The sequence below is a fragment of the Ochlerotatus camptorhynchus genome, unplaced genomic scaffold (assembly GCF_037179485.1).
Source record: "Ochlerotatus camptorhynchus isolate MF236.1 unplaced genomic scaffold, CSIRO-AGI_Acam_v1.1 ptg000432l, whole genome shotgun sequence".
Lineage (NCBI taxonomy): Eukaryota > Metazoa > Arthropoda > Insecta > Diptera > Culicidae > Ochlerotatus > Ochlerotatus camptorhynchus.
Window position 1 is genome coordinate 2,991,486 of NW_027040918.1, and position 24,165 is coordinate 3,015,650.

Sequence of the window (24,165 nt, forward strand, 5' to 3'; positions counted from 1 at the left end):
CCGTTCGGACGTGAAGGTCATAAGTCTGCTCTTCCATTGAAGAATTGAATCAGGCTCTCGTATTTGTTTCGTGAGAAAGAGAAAGAGGGGGGGGGGGAGGATCCGAATCGCCGGTTGTGTGTCAATGCTGTCAAGCTTCTGAATACGGATACGTAAAATGGTGAATCGGACGAGGCTTCTCTGGATTGATATGCAGTCAAATCATCCTAACTAGATGAAAATCCAGCCTTCTTTCATCACTTCTCCCTTACAAATCCCTTAAATTAACCCCACCAATCTGGCAAAGAACACTCCGAGAATTGCAGTTCTTTCCGTCAAAACAAGTCTACCAATAAACAGACTGTACTGTATGCAACAGCAACAGCAACAACAACAACAACAACAACAACTGAAGAGATTTTCCCCAACTGAATATTCCACTAACTTCACTCAAGTCTTTCCGTCACATCCCGCCTTTTCACTCTTCCCTCTCATAACACCACCGCGGAGATTCACTTCCATCGATCAAATCGTCCATGAGGATTCACCACTCTAACCCCCCCCTCTCGAATGCTCATCCCGGAGCCATTTAAATATTTCCACTAATGATCCGAAAACCCTTTTTCCCTTTTCAGTGCAATGTAAAAAAAATGGCATTCAAATGAAAAATTGAATTCAAAGACATCCAGTATGGTACACTCGGAGAGTAGCAGAAAAAAAAACAAAACACAAAACAAAACAAAAAAACTCACTCCAACCGGATGTCATAAATTATTGCACCGAACCGAATTCAGTTTTAAGAGTCACATCAGTGTGCAGCACATCGAGGCAGCAAAGAAATGCATATAAATCCAATAATAATGACAAAAACCGATCTACTCATCGCAGCAGCAAAGGCAGCAAAAAATTGCCTCATTTAAGAACCCAGAACCGTCCCTAGAAAAGGGGTTACTGTGGTGGAAAAATCAGGGTTTGGAAGTGACATGAGCGAAGGAGCAACGAACCAACAGGCCAGTGAAGGAAAATGCGTAATGACAGAGGCCCGAGAGCCTCGCTCTGCCAAAAGGAAAAATGAATTATTGTTGTGAGTATATGCATTTGCTTCGACTTGTTCCTCTGCTTCTTGTTTTGGTTTATAAATAAATACAAGTTGGGAATTTCTTGATACAGTTTTTTCCTCGATCCAATTGCATGCTTTTTTTTTGTTTGTTTTTAACGGAGGAGGTGCTGGGGAGTAGCGGGGGCAAACAAATTCGCATCAAGTGCAGCATAATTCAGCGTAACTGCAGCAGCACATTCTGTTGTTGCCACTGCTGCCTCGGTGCGTTGGAAGGGTAATTGATTTATGTGCAGTTTTAAAGTAACATAAATTATTTTCCTAAACAAGCCGAACCGAACCGAGCCGGAGTTCGGTTGGTACGTGTGTCTGTCACATTCGCTTCCAGGAATCCGTACCTCCATGTCAAGCTTGTGGTCCCCCTCCTGCATTGGAGCAGCTTCTCGGCGAAAAAATATCATTCGCCAGCCGCGATATCACTTCACTCTGGGTGCGATCGTTGTTGTTCTTCGTCGTCGTCGTCTTCAGATCCAACGGATCACCTTCGTCTTCTTTGCATCGAATCACTTATCAAAACACTCGCTCGCTTGTTAGCTCACTCACTGCTCACACTCGATATCGACCGACCGACCGACCGACACGACACGACCCGCGTGTACGATTGCACTTGTTTTCAGCTTTCCGTCACTTCTTTGAACTTCGTCTTGGAGCGAACCTCCCAAGACATCACACTTCACTAACTGGCCGGCAAATGTAGCTCGGAGCTACCCTTCTCTATTGAATCGAACCGGGAGAAGCGTGATCGCAGTAGGCGCAACCACTATCGTTACTGAGGAGCGGTGTTTATCTTCGGAACATCAGAACCCTCCTTTCTGTCCGCTTCTGCTGCTGTTGTTTGTTGTGTTGCGTCTCTACACACTCCGGCTGTGACACTGTCGATGTATTGAATGAAGAATGGACGAGTCGCAGCGCGCGCGAGAGAGATAGGAAGAGAGCGAGCCGGCGGAAGGGCGGTGTGTGCTGGTGCGCGGACGCACGCACACACGGGAGGGTCGTAAAGTTTGAATTGGAGTGTGAGAGAGATCGAATCGAATGGGATGATTAATAAAAGAAGAACGATGAGGGGATTGATTGCGGTGGTATTGGTTCCTGAGTGTTGGTGGGGGGGCGGCGGCGGTGAGTGATTGAGTTGCGCTGAGCGCGAATGAGGCACTCACTCTCCGCGCGATTCGCGGGTTGCTTAGATCGAGTGAGATCAAACCTGCTCGATAAACGAAGACGCTCGTCCCTTTTTTTGTGTGTTCTCCGTTTTCTTGGGAAGTCATTCGCTCTACTGCCGATGGATCGTTAAACCGGACCTGACCAGGATCGAGACGAATCAAAGATTGAGAGAAAGTAATAAAAGCAGAGGCACGGTGGCAGCGGCTAGAATCAAAATGGAGTTTGGAGGTTGCCCGGTTGGCGTTCCGGGAAGACGAGATCGTTAAGCCAGCCGGGAGGTACCTACCTACTGACTGGCAGCAGCTTCTCGGAAATTGGAGCGTTCCAGGGAAAGCAGGTTGGTCGCTTCCCGAAGACGGACTAGTCCGGGTGTCGACATCTGGGTTGACTAGTGTGTAAGTATTTTTTTTTATTGAAGGGTGAAGAGGTGAGTACCCATAAAATGGTCGAGGGGATTGATACAGAAACCATATTTTCCTAGTAATGAAACCCGTAAATCAAAGTCAATTCGAGAAATAATTAAACTTTTTTCTTTCGAGTCCGCAAGAGCCGCCTGACGACCGCCATTAAAATTTGTTTAAACCACTTCGCTCTCGGGCCGGCACACGAATGTGTGTTTGTGTAGAACTTGTCACCGGCGAGCTAACGAGATGGGATATAAATTAATAAAGATCTCTTACGGCGTCAGTTGATTAACGCTGACAAACAAAAATCGCCATATTAATGGACAAAAATCGTGCCGAGAACGCGGTGGACGATAAAATTTGTCATTTGAGAAACCATTATTCGAGAGAACTTATCTGGGAAAAAAAGTTCGGTTATTTCAATGTCATTGCTCTCCGGTACAATTTCCAGAAAAACGAGCATCAACTTAAATGACGGTTGCATAACTCTGACGGATGGATCGGGCTCGATTTCACACGAAGCCTTTGGGATGGACGGCGACGATCATCGCAGAAGACGCGCTGCGCGGTTTCTTGGAAACGTGTTAACATGGCAACCGAGTACCACATCGAGCGTGTGCGTATGTGTGTATGTGCACGGCTTGCTTATGGCTAATTAAAATTATTACTAGACACATTATCGCATGTTTTGCACAATGATCACCGTGATGATGGCGAAGGAAACTTTTGCCAATCGTCGTGACTTCAAGGTTTGCAGCAGCAACAACCATGCGAAAAGTGTCAGTTGACAGATCACGGTGTGTGCGGAGAGTAATTTAATAAGTGAATCGTTAAAAGTCAATTAAATCCGCTCGAAATGACCGTTGTAAATGGCCGTTTCGCTGTTGCCATGGCAATAAAAGGTGTTATTTTGTTCGGTAAGAAGCAGGCACTTCTGCTTTGGATCGATTCTGTCCTTTTAGAATCAGAAAATGAATAATTCCGAACGGAATGGAAAACTTTTCTACGGTCGTGTATAGATTTCTCTAATTTATTTTATAATTGATATGCAAATCCAAAAACCACGACGCCGTTGATGTTGTTATTTTCGGTGGTACGTTTTCCGGAAGTCGCCCGATGGAAAACAATCGCGCGTCGAGCGCTTTCGTCGGAAAAGTAATTTTCAATTCAATTCCTCTCCATCGGGATCGGGGCCCCAGCATCACATCAGTAACAGCTTCTTCTGTTTTCCGCAAAACCGAATCGCTCCGGCTCCGAGGAGCACATTTAATTTTCTAATGAAAAATATAAACAAAATATGTATGGATTTTCCGCTGCGCGTTGCTGGGATGGGATTGCTAAAAGGATCGTTGTTTTTCAATCCTTCCTCCCCGGCTTCCCTCGGTGGCAGAAGTCGGATTCTCTATAGATATCGAATGAGAAATCTACATATCTATGGATCTCGGGGAAGCTGGGAGCGTCGTTTCCGCACTTCACAATCAGAGACAGAGCTCCTAGTCCCGCACGTCGTTGTGTTCATTTTTTACGAAATGCGGTTTGTGGAAACCCGATTAAAAATATCTATTTAATCTTGAGTCATTTCTTTGTGAATATATGGATCAGTGAGCTTTTGCCATTTGGACGAGGGGGCGACTCTATCTACGAAGCAGGAAAAATTGTGTTTTGATGTGATTAGCTGCGCGCATGCTGAGTAGATATGGAGAAGATTGATGACGATTTTGAAGATCTCCTGCGATGCAAGTAGATGCGAGAAATCAAAGAAGATTGTTTGAGGTTTGATTCACTAGTGTGAGCTTTGTTGAGCATCTAGAATTGAGATTCAGATGTGTTGCCCCCCGCGCATATGGACTGCTTCACTTAATAGGTTGGATTCATATTTGCTCCAACGTCAAATGGATGTAAATTTCAAATCGGGACGTCATTCATATATTTATTATATAAAATAATCAAACGACACACAGAACGCAAGTGGAGGAACTCCACGGAACGAGCAAACCGGGGGAGGGGGTGAAATTGGAAATAATACCATATCCAGCAATCATAAATGGAAAAAAGCAGCTTCCAGCTAAAACAATGGGTAATATACAAATGAGAAAACCCGACCGGGAACCGAAGTGGTGCGGGTGCGGAAAATATGACAAACAATCAAATACACAAAATTCAAGCTTTGTCATTTCATCCCTCGAAGGATTTTCTGTGCTCTTCTCGCAAGAGATGAGAAACGAACGCGTGGTTCGATTTTTAATCATTTTCCTTTTCGCTTCTTTTAGTCTTTCCGAGATATATGTGAACCGGCGACGCCAGAGGCACATCCATCGCATGTGTCAGCATTAAAAGCGGAGGGTTATTATTCCCGAATTCAAATGAAAAATCAAACCCCAACCCCCGGTTCCTCCGCAGCCAGCGCCGGTGACGACGACGAACGAGCAAAAGGGTTAATTTGTGGGGTTGTTCGAGAAAAAATCGACAGCGCCGATCTGAAGAATGAATACCCCTTGCATGTCCCTTTGACGCTCACACATGCAAACGAAGGAACGAACGCACGCATCAAAAGTCGTAATTCGTAATAATAAACATAAAAAGTCACTCACTCATTTCAATAATATCATCCCTTTTTCCCATTGAACCCTTTTGCTCGCCGAGCATCATCGTACGGATTTCGACGCCGTATGTGAGTCAGCTTCTCCTAATGCCCGAAACCGGAACGGAACGGAACGGCAGCAACGGTCTTTATCTTATCCAAGCCACCCCACTTGGCCCAATTAATAACAGAAATTTGAATATATAATTCATGTCAGCCAAAAATTGATGGAAAATTTGGCTGATGGGAGCGAATTTTTCCGGGAAACCCTTTTTCCCTTTCATCACGTACACCGACAGACATATCGTGCGTTTCGCTTCACCGACTGACTCCGACGAAATTTGCTGAAGTGTGTGGGATTTTCGTTCCATCAAAGCCATCATCACATCGATCACAGCCGAACACAAAAAGCTACGGGCGACCCATTTTCCCTTCGTCCTGACAGCAAGAGATGGCTCGGTTGAGGAGCCTTCATTTCTGTTGTTGTTATAGCAACAGAATCGACAAAATGCGGTGATTTTTTTTTCGATTCTGTGGCTCGGTTTGACAGGATTGACAGTTTTGACAAATTGACAGAATTGACAGAACTACTCACCCGCGCAGCTACCTGAACAATCAAATCGCTTACGCATACTGCGCTTAGCGTTGCCAAGTCAGTTTCAGGGAAGTCTGGTCCAGTTGAAATATAAAATCTGGAATATTCTTAAATAACTAAACAAACACCAATTTCATTTATAAAGAAAATAGAAATATTTTCACGTGTAAATCTTGTTCTGAAATAATGCTTAGGATGTTCTGAGGAGACAACGTCTGTGATTTTCAGAGGAAAATTTCAAAGGCATTCTGATAATAATTTCATAAAGTTTGTGGGAGAATACGAATCCGGAGCATAAGTCGTTGGAATTTTTTGAAAATACTAAAAGGATCATTACAATTAAATCTGAGAATAACTCCAGGACATCTTCAAAGGAATTCGGAGAGTTGGCCAAACAAATTATGAGAAGAAATCTAAGGAATTTGTGAGGAGAAATTCCAAGGGAAGGATTGAGATTCAAAAGGAAATCTGAAATCTTCCCAAAGGGTTTCTTATTCCGTTGAATATAGAATGGACTATTCTGAGGTCTTCAGAACTAGTTAAAAGTTCTTAAATTTTCCCTGAAGTTAATTAAACTGCCTTGAAGTTCTTGTGTAGTTTGAGAAACTCGCCTGATGCTCACAATACTTCTCATCAAATTCTTAAACTGCCCTGAACTTTGTAGGACTTTCTAAATTTTCCTCAATTTTTCTAACGATCATGGATCTCCTCCAAAGGTTCAACCATTCGCTGAAGTTCTCAAAACTTATTTAAAATGTATGCGACTTCTCTAATGCCAACGAAACTGCTCTGAGGTTCTCTGTTCTTTTCTGAAATTCTCAAAACTTCTCTAAAGTTTTTGCAGTTCCCATGAAGCTTGTTGTACTGCGCTGAATTAAATTGAACCGTCCTAAAAATGTTTTAGCTACAGTGAACTTCAGAACTTATGCGAAGACCTCAATTAACATTTTAACGCCTCTGAAGTTATCTGGAAATATCTGGGAACTGATTTACATTTCACACTAATTTTCTGAAACTAATGGAACTAACCTCCCCCTGAAATTCCTCCAACTTTCGGAGCTTACTAAACTTTTTTCAAATGCTCCCGCATTTTGTTAATGTTCATAAAAATCCTGAAGTTAGTGGATCTCCTCTTAAGCTCCATAGATTGCTATGAAGTTCTCGAAATGTTTCTGAAGACCACTAAATTTCTGGAACATTTGTGCTCCCGCAATTTTCATGTAATTAGAACGAAATAATTAATATAGTTCAATGATTTTCACTAAAGTTCTCATGATTTTTCTGAAGTTCATTTAACTTCCCTAATATTATCGACACTAACTTAAAACTTCTTCAATACTCTAGACTTTCCTGGTGTTATTAAAACTGCCTAGACGATTACTTAATTTATGTAAAATTCTCTAGACTGCCCCGAAGTTATCAGTATTTTTTAAGAACCCGCAACTTTACTGAAATTAATTGATTTGCCTTGAAGTTTTGACAATTTTCCTTAAGTATTATAACCATTATAAACGCTCACTAATTTTCCCTGAACTTATCTAAGGCTGAATTCCTCTATTTTTTTTTAATAATCCGGCAAATTTTCTGATGTATATTCATAATTCCCTGACGCTTCTGACATTTGCAGATCAATCGTAGAATTTTTGGAATACCCCATAATTCCACGGAAGTTCTTGTAAGTCGCTGCAAATTTGCTTTAGTTAATGGGATTATTCTGAAGCTATCAAATCGTCCTCGAAGTACTCGGAACTTCCCTGAATATCATGAAACTATCTAAAAATATCTTGATTTATTAGAAGTTCTCTGGAATTTCTTGAAAATATCGCTGCTTGCTAAAAGTTCTCGAAGTTTTTTTTTATAATGGAACTTCGTTGAAGTTCTCGAATCAACTTAGCTAAATTTTCGCATTTTTTAGTTCTTGAACACCACGTTTTCCGGATGTACCAGACATTCTCTGGGAGCAGTGCTGAAGTGTCCGGAAATTTCCTAAGTTTCTCGAAACTCCTTTAAGGCTTCTACAATGTCGTTGAAATTATTTGAACTGCCCTTGGATTCGCTGATGTGTCTTGATGTTTTCGAAGCTACCCTAAAGCTCTCAATTTTATTGAAGATCTCGGTTCTGCTCGTAAACACCTTTAAATTTCTCTGAAATTCTCTGAACTTCTGTGAAGTTCCTGAAATATTTCTGAAGTTTTCATAAATTTTCGGAAGGAGTCTGTATTTCCCTGAATTTCTCGGAACATCATGGAACTATTCCGTATTTTTTCTAAACTTGCGATTATAGATCTATAAACTGCTTCAAAAGTCTGGACTAAAGTTATGGGAACTGCTCTTAAGATCTGAAATACACTCCTGCGGATGCATTCATGTCAGTTCAATTGGTTTAAGTGTAATAGTGTGTGGTTCATCATCTGCATGCTCATCTCATGTTTGCGCTTCTTCTCCATAACTTTCATCGTCTTCTTTCTTCATGATCTTCCATATATCTTCTCCACATTACTTTTCGTTTTCTCCGTAGCCTTTGTCTGTTTCATACTATCCATTGCAATTCCGCTTCGCTTCGTGTGCATCCTCTTCATCATATTCTCGTCATCTCTTTCACATTTTTCTTCGTTAGCTTACTCTCCTCTAATTTCTTCTTTCATCTTCACACCTCCTTTGTAGTTTTCTTGCTTCTCCCTTTTCTTCGTCTAATCTGAATCCGTGTTTTCTTCGCTTGCTTCCAATATTCCTCGGCAACTTTCTTCCGCTAGCCAGCGCCGGTGGTGTAGTGGTAAGCGTGACTGCTTTCTAACACCCACATGGGTCTGGGTTCAATCCCAGCCGAGGTCGGTGGGATTTTTCTGAGGCATAAAAATCTCTGGTCACGTCTTCCTTCGGATGGGAAGTTAAGCCGTTGGTCCCGGCCCATGTGTGTTGTGAATGGGTGCGATATCCTACGCAGGTGTGGAAGCTGCCTTCCTGCACATTCGGTTGCCGTCAATGGATGGCAATCGATGTCCGTCGGTGATTGGCACTAGATTGCGGAACAGAGACCGACGTTAAATAAAGGAAAAAAAAAAAACTTTCTTCCGCTGCATCTTCTTCGATTTTCTCCCCAGCATCTTCTTCCATTCACTACAGACTTCGTCCCTGCTTCTGCATCGCTTGCCTTTTCTTTATCCGTGTCTTCATCAATCATTTCGGCAGCTTTCCTCCGGTCCGTTTTTTTCCTACATCCACTTTCCTTTCCTTTCAATCCTTGCCCTTCAGAGTTTCCGACAAACGTTGGTTTCATGCAGGAACTTCAGTAACCGCTTCTCAGTATTCTCGTCGTTGCGTAACGCCGTATAAGGGCTTGTGGAATCCATTTCGTATTTTGTCATTTCAGCAGAAACTCATGCCTAGTATGACCGATGCGCAGACGAGTGAGTACGCGTTGATCAGCAGAACTGACCTGATCGATCCACTTGTTCGTTTCCCTATTGACCTCCTTCAGCTTGACATCTGTCCATTGTGGCCAACGTGCTTCCCATTGCTGATGGTACGGCGACGTTGATTGGTGGACTGTTTAGTGCTTCACTGGCCAGACGGAATGCTTCTTCGTTACCGCGGATTCCGGCATGACCAGGGATCCAACAAAGGTGGATCGGCCGTCCACTTAATAAACGATCGATTTCCTCTATGGTCAAAAGACAGCTGGCCGAATCAGACAGAATGATAACACGTTCGTTTGATGTTCTCGCTGCGATGATGGCCTACTTGATTACAAAAGCCTCCGCTGAATGCTGTTGCTAAATACGCCTGCTTCAACTATGTTCTCGCACTAAGAGCCATCCGTATGCCAGCAAGTCCTGCACGATAGGACGCACTGAATTCGGGGGATCCCCAGCTTTCACCCGCCGTTTCACATCCCAAACAATATGCGGCTTGGGTTCATACCATTCTCGGTTGGCAAGACGTGTCCGTACAGCGATGACATCGTTCCACAACTGGAAGATCGATATTCCAGGAATCCTTCTCCATCAAACGAATTGCAACACGAATTATAACTTGCAGAACCACTAGATCGAACGGCAATGTACCTGCTTCAGCCATGATTGCTGGAATCGAACTGATGACGTGCGTCCCTGAGGCGAACCGGGCCATCCGGTTGTAGTTGAGTGCAAGGGACTTCACCACCGAATCCTTCGCTCTACTGACGAGCCCGACGTGACGATTGCCGATCCGATACACAACACGTTGCCCTCGCGGAAGTTTAGCCCAATCATCTTCAAGATCCGAAGCCTAGAGTCACACGTAGTTTTGACTATCTTGCGACCGGTCAGGATTGACGCCGACAACTTTCAGTTTATTCGTCCTCGGTACAGCTGCGCGGTCGATGAAGATATCGTTGCTGGATTCTCGACGGGCGATACAGAGGACGCTCCTTATTCCTTATTATACGGTGAATGTTCTTCTACGTTCATCCGGAAAGACCTGTCGGCGAGGAAGCTGTTCAGCACGTTGAACATGCGCTCACCGATCTGCCACTTCCACATAGTGCGCAAGATACCGTACCGCCAAGTGGTGTCGTATGCTTTCGACAGATCAAGCGATGCTATCAAGCAGTGTTCATCCCGATTTGGCAGTAACCTATCGAATTCCGCCAAGTATGTGTGCTGCCTCTTGTCCAGTCGTCACGATACGTTCGAACACCTTTGCGATACAGTTGGTCCAAGTGATAGGCCGGAAAGCAGCAGGTCCAGATTCAGAACAGTTTGGCTGAATGATGAATTCCGACTCTCTGTTTTCCGATCCATCTAAGATCTGTATCCACAGTAATCCGGGCACATCAAATTTCAGATTCGTGGAATATGATTTAAACATTCACGAAGTCAAAACTTAGTTATTCGGTATTTGCATAAAATTTTCGAACTTTGCGTTTAGGGTTTATACCGACTCATCAGATACCGTATCAGGTGGCCGCCTTTGTCCAAATTTGTTGGAAGTGTTTGAAATCTTTGATTCCTCGTTTCTTTCCAGAAAGCTTCCGCTTCATCAGAGTCCAATATCTCTCGATTGGCCGTAACTCTGGACAATTTGGCTTCGTACCACTGCATCACAGTTTAAGCATAATGGCATGATGCCAAATCGGTCCAGAACTAAGGGTTTTCTTTGTGGCATTTGAACAAGAGTAGCAATCGCTTCTACAGGCACTCTTTCTGTTAAAACTCCTTGTTGCTTGTGCCTGAAGTGACGACAGATTTACTCACGTGCAAATTGCTTGCCAAAAATTTTTTGGCCATACCAGAATAGAAAGCCAGCCCTGGAAGCTGCTTGAAATCCTCCAGAACATAAGTTTCATCGTCCATAACAACGCATGCAAACTGCGTCAAATATTCGCAGAACAAACGTCAAGTCCATGATTTTGCTGTCAAATTCTGGACAAAACCCGGTGATATTCCATCGTTCAGTCCATGACAGGATCAGCACGTTCAATGTTTTTATCACTTCCCAAACGTTCCGGAAAATGATTTGAGCAAGCACACCGTAAACAGAGGATTTTGGCAAATCCAATTTTTAAGCAAATTCACGTCCGGACAAGTCAGGATTTGCATTACGTCCGTACAAAATCCGCTAGCGCACGTGTTTTTCATTCGTCGCCATCTTGAACACTAAACATGGAATGTAAACACCAATCATAGTCTTTTTCAACAATGACTCCCAGCTACTCCTAAGTGCAATATTTCCAAAGATACAGTGATTTGAAGGTGTCCGGATTAATGTGGATACAGCCCTTATGTGACGCGTTTGGATTTTCGAAGTGAGTGCACAAAATTGGTTTGTTCCGACGCCATCACTGTAACCACTTGAACGATTGTGATGAAACGCTGCCGGCGTAAACAGTACACTGTTTGCCAATTTCAGGCAAAATTCCAGAAATTTCTACTAACACAGTAAAAGGTTACAAACAAATGAGTGTCTCATTTTTTCGAATACAGTCTTTAAGCGAATTGTTAAGAAAATTTTCTAGTGTAAATTAGAGCAAATTTTTTAATTATTTAGAACACTAATATAAATGAGGACTAAACTTCAAGACTTTTCTGCAGGGAATTTCTCAAGTGTTCTTCACAAAGTTTAAAAACTGTTATGGATAAAACTTCTAGAAAATACCATACAGAATTGTACGATTGATAAGGGGAATTCTAAAATTGAAAGTTATTCAGAAGACATTTCTGAATAGTGTAAGGAAATCCTTCAAAAATTTGCAAAGATATAATGAGGGAAGTTTCAAAGAAATTATTTCAAAGCTTGAAGATTTTTCATGATTCCGTACACAGAAGTTCAAAATCCAGGATTAACAAAAAATCACAAGATTCAGAGGCACTGAGGAAACCTTATTTTAGGTAAAATTCTACTTTGTGCAAAAGGGCATAGCTCTTGGTATTAGGTTGCTCGAGTAATTTTAAGAAATTTTACTTTAATTTACCTAAAATCTACTCGAATGGTACATATTATTGCTTCAAAGGATATGAACGTAGCCAGTAGACTGATGCAAAATTTGAAATTTTCGCTCCACAGTGTTCAAACGGTTTCAAATCGGGTCCTGATTAGCCTCCGAAAGCTTAAACTCATTTGATAAGAAACTGACTTGGCACAACCCATTTAAAGTTCATATGGAAATTACTATGGGAAATCCAAACTTTTTGTTCATTGTCTTCTTACCTTTTTCCATATTGCACTGTTCAAAAATTTAAAAGCTATACGTATGGAAAATTTTCTCAGCTACAACTTAGCAGAATATAGTTGTTGAGCCAAAGGTCAAATAAAATAGTTATTAATTGTTTAAGAGAATGATAATCTTATGGCAAGATTTAGCAACTGTATTGTGGGCAACACTGTATTCTGCAGTGTGACATAGTAGCCATGATGTTTGTTCTTTATTCTACGCGCCATAAACACTACATTACTTCCTTACATTTGATCGAAAAGTGGTCTTCAACAAAGTTGTAGCTGAGAAAATTTTCAACAAGATCAGTTATCATTTTCTAAAGTAGAGTGAACTGGTGATTTTTGAGATCGATATGAAACGAAATTATGGTTTCTCCATAGTAATTCCCATATAAACTTCAAAAGGTTTGTGCCAAGTCAGTTTCTCACTAAATGAGTTCAACTTTTGGGAGGCTAATCAGGGCCCAATTTGTTAAGTTTGAATACAACTAAAAATCTGGAAATCCAGATAAATCTCTAATACTGGCAACGCTGCCTTATTTAGTTAAACGATTTTGATGTCTGTGTTAGTGAAGTCCATTATTGAAGCATACGGTACCCCTGCTTGGTGTATGTCCTGGAAATCACTTAGCCCAAAAATCATCTTCCATCAAACATCCTCCATGTAACTTTGATAATTGTCACTTCAATCCCCCTCTCGCCGCCCTTGGGACGCTCACCCCTCATCCGAACGGATAGATATTGTAGATGGATCTATATGAATCGATCCGGCACGACCGAGTCCCGGGTGGGAGGGCAAGCGGCGACATCTTCTGGTAGCTGTTGTTTTGTGTATATGTTTTGTATTGGCGACGACGACGACGACGGTGATGACGACGATGATGGCACAAAGGCACAGCACAGTTGTACACAGAGAAGTAAAGCGATCCTTGTGGCACACGTCGTCCCTTAAGCCTTCCCTTCACTTCTTCAGCTGCCGGTTTCCAGCTCGATGAGCAGCAACCGGCTCCACTCTAGCATTAATTTAGGATTTAGATTTATAATTCCTCTCCTCGCTCAGGACTGTCATCCAAATGAAGAGGGGATCCTGCTCCTTCCACCCGCCCCAACCTTCCATGTTCCATCGCTCACAGAAACACCAGGATGATGATGGAATATATTGGTAAATTTGGAAATTTTTCATTTTTCCAAAGGCAAAAGATGATGCGGGTCCTGACGTCGGTGGCCGGGGCTTTGTGTATTTGTGTATTTATCGACGACGACGTCGGCGGCGCTGGCTGGCTGGCAGTCCCATCAGCCACCGCATCCCTCGCAAAAGATGTATCTCTTTCCATTGTTGTGTATTTATTTGCGCCGTTCCATTCTGCCGTTTTGCGTTGGCTGTGTAGCTGATTTTTCGGCAAAAGAGTTGAAGCACTTGAAGAAGCATGTTTCCCTCCCGACGACTGTGGAATGAAAAGGACTTAATTATGTCTCTGCTGCAGCCAGAGGAGCCGGAATCTGCTCGGCTCTCGTCGAGCGCCGGCGTGTATTTGTGTTTTGTTAGTGCCATTGCTCTCTGTGTGCACATGTATGTGGAATGGGATTAAGGAACGTAAATTAAATATTATATACATCAAACTGAAGCAGCAGCAGCAGCAGTTGAAACAGAACAGAATGGAAAATTTTAAAAAGCTGATCGCCGAAAAAAGGGGTGAACCACCTCCCACCGCCCGGGCCCGAAAAATTTGCATCACGTCGTGTCGTCCCGGAGGAATTTCCCGAAGAACACACAAGAGGAGGGAGGCCGAACATCACCATCATCAGAAATCAATGACATCGGGATTAATGCTTTGCTTTTATCTCACAGCAGAGCAGCACTAACCCCTTTCACAAAAAGGCAGCTGGTCTGAGTTAGAGAGCAGCAGCAGCAGCAGCAGCAGCAAGGATCTTTCTCTCATCCTTTCGGCAAACAGACACGCAGCGACATAAATTTTCCCTGCCCCCCTGCTCACCCGATTCCGGAAATTTTCGAATCGAGGAAAAAGATAATTTTCAAGCAAATATAGAATTTATAATTAGCTTTCTGCCTCCCCCCACCCCACCCCCCTACAAACATCGTCGTTCGATTCGATATGGCTTCGAAACTTTCTGTGTTCCGGAGTAATTATATTGATTAAATATTGGAAAAGGTTTTTGATGTCGTCCTCGTCTTGCGACGAGCAGCAGAGACTGACAGACAAAAAACGATGGAGAACAAGTTCTTTCTCCGGGGCGGTAGATCACACGATAAAACTTTCCTGGCTTTTGATTGATGGATTATTGGCAAAAGTTGGGCGATTTGATGTCGATGAGCCCCGGAGGCAAGTCGTGCCCCAATTTGATCGACAGGTCGGAAGATAAATGGGCTTTAACTTGTTCGACGGAGGAGATTAGGAGTGGAAGTTTTGGGTGGGAATTAAATTTTTGAATCGGAAATGAGCGGATGTTTTGAGGGAAGAAAGCGTTTCATTAGAGGTCGAAATCTAGAGTAAGCGCAAGCTCGCTCGAATTGTACAACGAAAGCGAGGTCTGCCCAATCGATGGGGTCATTAGAGCTGGGATTAATTTGTTATCTTGACCGAAAATTTGTTAAATTAGCCGAAAATGTTAGACATTGCAAACAGAATCCACCCAACACCGCCGCTGTGCGTGACGGGTCGCAGTCCGTGTCATCCAAAACCCCGAAGGTGATGACTGTAATTTATGACAGTAACACTTCCACCTTTTCCTCCTCAGCTTTCTAAGTAGCTAGTTTGGAACGGCAAATTCCTCACCCGTAGAGCGAACGAGAGCCTTATCAACGCGCTGGCATCTACGGTGACGAAAAGCATGACGACGAAGTCGGCAGTGGTGCCTTAAGACCTACTTTTTATCCCCGGCGTAATCCCATCGATTGCGCTTGCAACAGCAGCAGCATTATCTAGCCCCGTCGTACTACACAACCGGAAACAATAGCAAGCAGTGGCGGTGGTGGTGGTGGTTGTGGATGCGATGCTCCAAGCGGAAGAAAAACTCCCGAAAAACACGAGAATTAAATGTAGCGAATGATTGGATAATTTGATTGGAATTATTTATGTACGGAGCCGAGCAAGTAGGATTCGTCCCCACTCCCTGAGGGAGAGCCGCTCCACCAGCAGCGGTGTGAGGCGTCTTCATTTGTCTTGGTTCGGAAAAATGTGGAGACACGCTGCGCTCGGAACGCACCACTCGGAGTCTCTCTCCGAACTGATACAATGAATAATTACGAAAAGGATATTAATTTGATTTATATCTTACGTCATGTTTCATTAAACACTTCAACAGTGGCAGCAGCAGCAGCAGCAGCGGAGCGAGCGTCAACAAGGACTGGCGGTTCGTCCTTCGACTTCTGTGCTCCATGGAGCGGACGAACGAGCGAGCGCAGAGCGGGATTTGTTTCCTATTTTTTCCTTGAAATTACAATTGAATTAATTTTTGCGTACTGCCAAGCCATAGTGAAACGACATTGTTGCAGACTCGGCTAGGGAATGGCGGTACATAGTGTTCGAATAGTTTACCAACAGCTATAGCAGCGAGTGGGAAATCCAATTCCAAGCCCTGTACGAGACTGATGGTGGTGGTGAAGATGTGAAGCAAGGGAAGATTTGCTTGGATTAAAATTTCAAAACTGATGCAAGTTGCCATCCGCGTGAGAGGAGGGAGTGTGTCGCAAGCTTTCCGAGGGTTTTGAGCTTCGAAACATTCCTCCGGCAGCTTGACTTGGGATGATAGTGCTTCTTTCATTCGTGACTCGGAGTGATCTACTGCTGTTTACTGATGAAGGTTGGAGAACGAGGCTATCACAGCCAGATGGCACGAGAAATTGGATGAGCTTAGGGGTAGTCGGGGCATGAAATTCGAGATTCAATTGTATCCTGATGAAGATCGATATCTTGCTTTGAAATATCAGCAATTATGCGGTCAACTTTCCAATACTCAATAGGGAACTACGGTGGTATATTTTGGAAATTTAGGATTTTGAAAAGTGATTAAAGTATTTTGGATTCACACCGATTTGTGGAGAATATTTCCTATGAGTAAAAATAGCAGATTTACCCAATAATACCGTTGCAAATTGCCCTACTTCAAATTTTTTATCGGAGATTTCCTGGAATGCTCGAAAAATCTCACACTAACGAATGAATCTTCAGAATCGTCCTCAACTACCTTTGTATGGGTCCCCTCACATTGCTCAATCCCAGGCAATGAGAAGGCGGATTCTTTCGCAAAGGTGGGCGCGCAGGAAGGCGAATTTTATGACAGGCAAATTTCACACGATGAATTTTACTATTTAGTGCGTCAGAGTACCCTTTCTAGTTGGCAAACCGATTGGACGGTGGTTACATTCAATTATTCCTAATGTTTCTTCGAGAGCGTGGTTTAAAGACTTGGACTTAAGTCGTGACTTCATTCGCGTGATGAGTAGACTTATGTCCAACCACTACTCGCTAGATGCTCATCTCAATAGAATAAACCTCGTGGACAGCACCATCTGTCGGTGTGGAAACTGTTACGATGACATCGATCACGCAGTTTGGCAATGTACGGATAATGACGCCGCCAGAGAGCGACTTTTGAATACCCTATGTTCCTATCAGAGACCACTGGCGTGCACAGGGTGGGGCAAGGTGTTATGATAAAAAATATCTAGAATTCTTGATAACTTGATTTGAAGGTAAAATTGAAACCCTTTTATTGCATCAATTCCTTTCAGATGGTGCCTGAAAATTGCACCACAAAGGTGCATGAAGGGACAAACTTCAATGAAATTTTTTAGTCAAAAAATTGCACCACATTGGTGAATACAAAAAAATTCTGGTGTGATGTTTTTTTTCAAGGTTGTTCATGGAGGGTTAAAAGCAAAGGGTAAATTTAGGGTTAAAAAAATTTACCTTCGTGGTAGTAAATCGAAGAAAAACTTTTTTATTGAATATTTCTGGTTCTGGTTTTAAAATAGAATCGCGCTAAAAATTTGGAGGTGCACATTTAACTAAAATTTTTTGATGGAAAGTTCGCAACACTGTGGTGAATGTAAAAGCAAGGTTTATTAATTTTTCTGGTGCATAATTTGCATCGTTCTGATGAATGCAAGCTTCATTGAAAATTCTTGGTGGAAAATTTGCACCATTCTGCATGAAGAGGCAAAGCCTAAAAATTGCACCACAAAGATGCATGGTGACAAACTTCACTGACAATTTTTGGTGCACCGTTCTGGTGAATGGAGGAGCATGCTCTATTGAAAATTTCTAGTGCGAAATTTGCATCGCTTTGATAAATGAAATGAACAGAAAATTTCTGGTGGAAAACTTGCACAAGTCTGGTAAATGAAGGCACAAACTTTATTTAAAATTAAGCTAAATTTAAAGTTTCGGGTGGAAAATCTGCACCGTTCTGGTGAACGGATGGGCAAGCTTTTCGGAAAGTTTTTGGTCTTAAATTTGCTAAATAGAGAATCAAAATTTAATAGTAATTTCTGGTGTAAAATTTGCACCATTCTGATGATTGGAGGGAAGCTGCTTTACTGAAAATGTATGATGAAAAATATGAAAATAGGGGCAAGCTTTTTAAAATGTCTGGTGGAAAATGCAAAAAGGAAATCGGCACCAATCAGAAGATTGGAGAAGCAATTTTAATTGAAAATTAACGGTGGAAATTTGCATCGTTCTGGTCAATTCAAATTTTCTGGGGGCAAGTTTGTATTGAAAATTTCTGGTGTATGATTTGCAACATTCTGCTGCATGGAGGGGCAAGCTGAATTGAAAATTCCTGATCTAAAAATTGCACAGTTCTGGTGAATGGAGGGGCACGTTTTATTGAACATTTCTGGTAGAAAAACTACAACGTTTTGGTGAATGGACAGACAAATTAAACTTGATTTCCAAGAAGAACGTAAAGGGTATTGAATTCTGAGGACAGTTCCAAATTAAAATATTTCTGGGAATGTTCGGCATTATTTTCTGTCCCCCCAACTGGTGGTACTTTTGGACAGGGTTGACATGCTCAATCCTTCGCACAAGTCGTCATTCCGTTAACTATTATGTACTCGCTTGTCAAAATAGTTTTGTGCGCGTTTATTCCAGTCGTTACATATTTGTTAAGCCTCCCCAACAAACAGTTTGAGTTGATCAACAGCTAAATAAGCTATTTTTTAGCTGAAGAAGCATGTTTTTACATGAATAAGCTTCTATTCAACGCCCGATGTTTGTTGGGTCTTCAATGGTCGTATTAGCCTTGGTATTTAGGTCAAAATTTGAAAAAAAATAGAACTACAATTTTCGCTGAAAATGACCAAGTTTAACGTACTCGCAACGGTAATAGTTAAGTGTATCTACAACGCGTGGAGGCGAACCAGCCCAAGGCTGAAAGCCTCATTAATAAAGTTAAATAATAATAATGTATCTACAACAGCACATAAGGGCTTACAAAACCTTCAAATAGTCAACAATAAACTGTAACGGTACCTTCAAAATATACAAGAACGTACTGCATAAAATTTCAGAAAGGTAACTGCATTAAAGATGATACCAGTACCATGAAGAATTTATTTTCTTTTGTTTATATTTTTAACCTGTAAAGAAGAGCATGCCGCAAAACATTATTACAACGATTCCTATAGGGGTCAGAAATTGGAAGAAAGCGACCAAGATGCTGGGCAAACACAATCGCAGTGATACCCATGTTGGTAGTATGGACACGTGGAAGAGTTTCAAAATCAGGAAGGGTATCGACGAAGAACTGGACCACCAAAAAAAGAGGTATGATTGCTGCTAGTAAAGCAAAGCGGCTACAAAATTGCTATATAATGGCACATTTCATCGATATTGTGCGCATACTTTGCAAAGGTGACCGACCACTTCGTGGGCATTCGGAAGGAGCGGAAAGTTTGCCACCCAGTTGCTGTGCTGTGCTTGAAAGACACTTGGCGGAAGTATAGTCGCTATATTCATAGTCTGGCGGATAGAATTTCGATTTATCAAAAAGCGGAACCAATTTAATATATTGTAGACCAACAAATGAAAAGGTACTATCAACTTTATAAACAAAACGTTGATTATTCTTTCCTCGCCAATAGAACGCAAATTACCTGCATCATCGGATAGGGGAAACTTTCCCCAACCCAAAGATGGTATTAATTTGCGTAGGCGAGTCTTGAGTCACGAGAAAAGCGTTTCCGAAGTTTTGTTCGCAATAACTGACGTGCTCTTTTCTGTTGTTGGTCGTGATTTGCTCGATTGGTTCCGCTATTTGACAGCTCAAATGTCTAGTATAAGAATTTAATTCCTTTTTCTTTTGTCTCTTATTAGTTTTTGTTTGCTTTGTCCCCCCGTCTCGACGAGTCTCATCGTCGCCCACTGGCCACTAGACTGATGCAAAAATGGTTTCAAATCGGGTCCTGATAAGCCTTCCAAAGTTACAACTCATTTGGTTAGAAACAGACTTCGCACAAGCCATTTGAAGTTTACATGTAAATTACTATGGGAAATCTCAACTTTTTGTTCATTGCCTTCTAGTCTTTTTCCATATTGAACTGCGAAACAGTTCGATAGCTATTCTTATAGAAAATTTTCTCAGCTACATCTTTGCTGAAGATCGTTTCTATGTAAAACGAGACAGGAAAAAGTTATTAATTATTTAAGAGATTAGTAAACTTATGACATGATCAAGCAGCTGCTCTGTAGGCAACACTGTATTTTGCAGTGAGACATAGTAGCCGTGATTTTTGTGTCCTATTCAACGCCCCAGAAACACCAATGTTGCCTGCTGAGCAGTTGATTGAGCATGATCATACGACATCAGCGCATTGAACCATTTGTTAACTTTCGATCCTTGCATTTGATCAAAAAGTGGTCTTGAGCAAAGTTGTAGCTGGGAAAATTTCCTACAAGCACAGTTGAAAGCTTTTGAAGCAGACCGATATGGTGAATTATTAGATCGACATGAACCAAAATCTTGGTTTTCCCATAGTAATTCCCATACAAACTTCAAATGGTTTGTGCCATCTCAGTTTCTCACCAAATGGGTTCAAATTTTGAGAGGTTAGTCCGATTTGGAATCGTTTAAGTATTGTGGAGCGAAAATTTCAAATTTTGCATCACTCTACTGGTCACCATAGCCGGTCGCACTCCAGACGAAATTAGAATCGCACTACTGTTCATACTAGTGACAACACTCTGATGAGACAACGAAACCTTACCCCTAAGCTCCTCCCCTGATCCTATCCTTCGACAATGTACCTCTCTAACCTCGAGTAAGCCGCGAGTATTCGGCCCAACTCCTACTAAACATTGAATTAAGTGAATTTTGTTACAAACAAAGAACAATGAACTATCGGCTCCGTAAAGCTAACGCGATTGAGCCTTCCAAATAAATGAACTAGCGGTAAAAATTTTCCTCAATCTTCTTTCTATCTACTCAGCGTGCGATTGAGCAATTTCAGGCCAAAAAGCGAGAATAATCAGCTTATTTTAGATTTTACCTTTTACCAGAATTCCGTAAAACTTCGCATTGTTCACAGGCAACAATAAACCAAATTTATGGTAGAATTCAACCTTTTTGCCTACTGCCTATTTTGATCAAAATGCAGTATTTGATATATTTCAATAAGTTAATAATATAAATTGATAAATAAATAAACATTCAACTTAGCTGAAAATGAAGACAACCCTAACAGATAGACCAATTACCTGGATGAATTTGAATTATGACATAAACACATTCTCTTGATCAAGGCAACCTCTGAGTATCGAAGTCAACATTTGTTTTTGTTCATTCGTGGCTGGATGTTTATTATCACCAGTGTCTGTTGTCAATATCAATATTCATCTTCATCTTGGTGGGGATGATTTTGTGTTGTTTTTCATACATAGATTGCCTGAAGCTGAATTGATGATAATATCGAGGTTTTAGGCTCTGGAGTCGGCAATATTCAAAATAATCATTTTGCCCTAAATGAATTTGATTATTTTGCTTTTGAGGATCGCTACTGATTTTGACAATTTTGGGTTAGATAATCAACAAACGCGTATTCGTTGACGTATAATGGGGTGTCACAGGGTCACACCATTCCGGGAATTCGGATTTACTGGGAAAAATTGCGGGAAAACCCAAATTCCACCTGGAAAGATTATATATACTCATCCCAAGTAACAATTTTGATTTTATATTAGTCTTGTTGGCCATAATTTGGTCTTGAAGAATCCTTTAACCCTTTAAACTCATAATGTTACTTGGAATCATAGCACATACTTTATAGCACATATATCATTATATTCACTTGCTTACAACTTTCATATTATTCTTTTCTCTCACTCGCAATCTGTTCGCAACCGGATCAAGCGGTGATTTTGTCGTTGTTCCTACTACGCTAGCTAAATTTATAGAATTTCATATGGTGTCATTGGAATGAATTCTTTTGCTACAATTTTCCGAGTGAAGTAGTTCTAGTATAAACGCTGAGCGAGACATATCCTGTTTCGAAGCTACTTCAAGATAGAGAAGCAGATTTATGCCGTCTCAAACTCCTTGCAAACTCCGATCATGCTTAGCATGCAAATGTTCGACACCGGACATAGAGATAAATTAAACATTAATTTCTGAACTTTGTGCTAACCAGACACCAAGATTAGGACATCTTTGAATATCGATGTTAGTCTGTAAAACATAAACATCTCAATCCATACCTCTAACTCCAAAATCATGAGTTCAAATCTCACCCGGATAAAGCACGAATGATCCGAGAGTGTGAAAATTACTATAAATAAAAAAATACTTTCCTTGAAATTTTGCTAAGCATTCTCAAATTATCCTCTTGGAATCCTGTTAAGATTCTATTAAGATTATTTCAAAAATCATCATTGGAATTTCCTTGCATTTCTCTTCTCAATTTCAATCCCCAATTGAGAATAACATATTTTGACCTTACTACATATTACATACTGTATTCTTTATACCCCGTTCACATTACAGCCTATATCACGTAATATTGGATTTCCATTGAAAACTAGATGTATGAGTGCTCATTGCAAGACAGCCTATATCACGTGATATACGCTGTAATGTGAACGGGGTAATAATGTCAACAATTAAGCGAAATAATGATCTATGATTCAAGTAAAGATTTGGATATTTTACCATATTTAATTGTTTCAATTAAACTGGGAACAGCAGGTTAGACAACTTGAAAAAAAAACCGAAAAATTGTTTCGAAAAAAATAAACTCTGGTTCCGATATCTCTTCGTCATCTTGAAAGTTTTCCAAGCCTAAGATGTTGAAAAATGGTCTAGGAAACTTTCCAAGCACTAGAGATTTTTTTCAAAGTCCTGAATTTCGATAAATCTTTGAAGGCCAGAAGCTTCAGTATCGGCAGACATCGAAAAATCATGTAGTAAAATCTTCTTTTTTCAGAAGTTCTTTTCCAAGCCCATCAAATTTTATTTTCTACAAGTCCGGAATCAACAAATTGCCAATCCCCGATTTTAGATAGATAAAATCATGAAATGTTTTCTATATTTTAGAAACATTAAAGTTAAAGTCACGAGCTGTGAACTTGTATTCTAACAAATCGTAAATTATTCTATGCTTTCTTAATTTGTTTGAATTCAAGATCGCAAATTACTAAGTACCAGCATTAAACAAAAAAAAACGTCCAATATCTCTCAAATGTAGACCAGAATCTTACAACTTGTTTGAAGATCGAAATTTTTCGGGAAAATTTTCCTCGTTCCAGAATAATGATAATTATTGATACGATCCAGAACACTTGTCCAGGTTCCAGAGATATGAAAATTTGTCTATGTTTGAAGTTTTACAGAAGTTTCTATATTCGAGATCTTCAACTGTTTGCTTGTCTTAAAATTGACAAATTTGAGGAAGACGTTGAACATTTTTCTCTGTGCCTCAATTTGTTTCAATTCCAAGATTTCCTAATAAATGTCTAAATCCAATGTTTCGCATCCCAAAATTCAACCAGTTCGCGACATGAATCTAAATTCAACTTGGTTGGTTTCCAAAAAATCGTGGCAGAAAATGAGTACTGTGTTGAAAATACTGATTTTACCAAAACAAATTTATAAGATGCTTCAACCATTTGTTTTATTTAAAAAAAAAAAGCTTGTAAAATGCTCATGGTGGTTTGGGAATTTATAATATTTGTCAAAGCAGATCGCATTCAACGACAGATTAGATCCATATCTTAAATATCTTTCCGATCAAGAAATGTCACTATTGGTCACTTTTTATTGTTTTCGAGTCACTATTTGGTATATTTTTTCGTTATTGTATTCAATACTACTGTATAAAATACCCACTACCAGGCCTGCGTATTGTGGAGAAATTCTGCTGACAAAATTTTATCATTATCTCTTGATGTTATTTTTGAACGCCTTTTTTGTTTAAAGTAAAGTTTTTTTTTTTAATAACCGGGAATAAACCGGGAATTGAAAAAAAAACAAATTTGAATGGACACCCTGTACTCAAAACAAACGCAATTCATCTAAACTGGGTTGAAACGCTTCTCCTTGCTTGTGATGGTAAATGAACAAACAGTGAGTCATAGATAGTAACAAAATACACAATATTGCAGAACATCGCATTGCA

General features: G+C 40.9%; 1 protein-coding gene across 5 annotated transcripts in view; it reads right to left on the minus strand.

Moving 5' to 3' along the window:
* Positions 1-24,165, minus strand: part of cut (homeobox protein, cut) — a 435,692-nt gene that overhangs the window by 80,240 nt on the left and 331,287 nt on the right. The window contains exon 1 of one of the 5 annotated variants that reach the window (XM_065234148.1): positions 1,435-1,853. The exons of the other annotated variants lie outside the window; for them this stretch is intronic. Coding sequence (XP_065090220.1) covers positions 1,435-1,497 — 63 coding nt within the window. The 5' untranslated portion in view covers positions 1,498-1,853. Of the gene's footprint in view, positions 1-1,434; positions 1,854-24,165 lie in introns of those variants that run through there. 5 annotated transcript variants of the gene reach the window in all.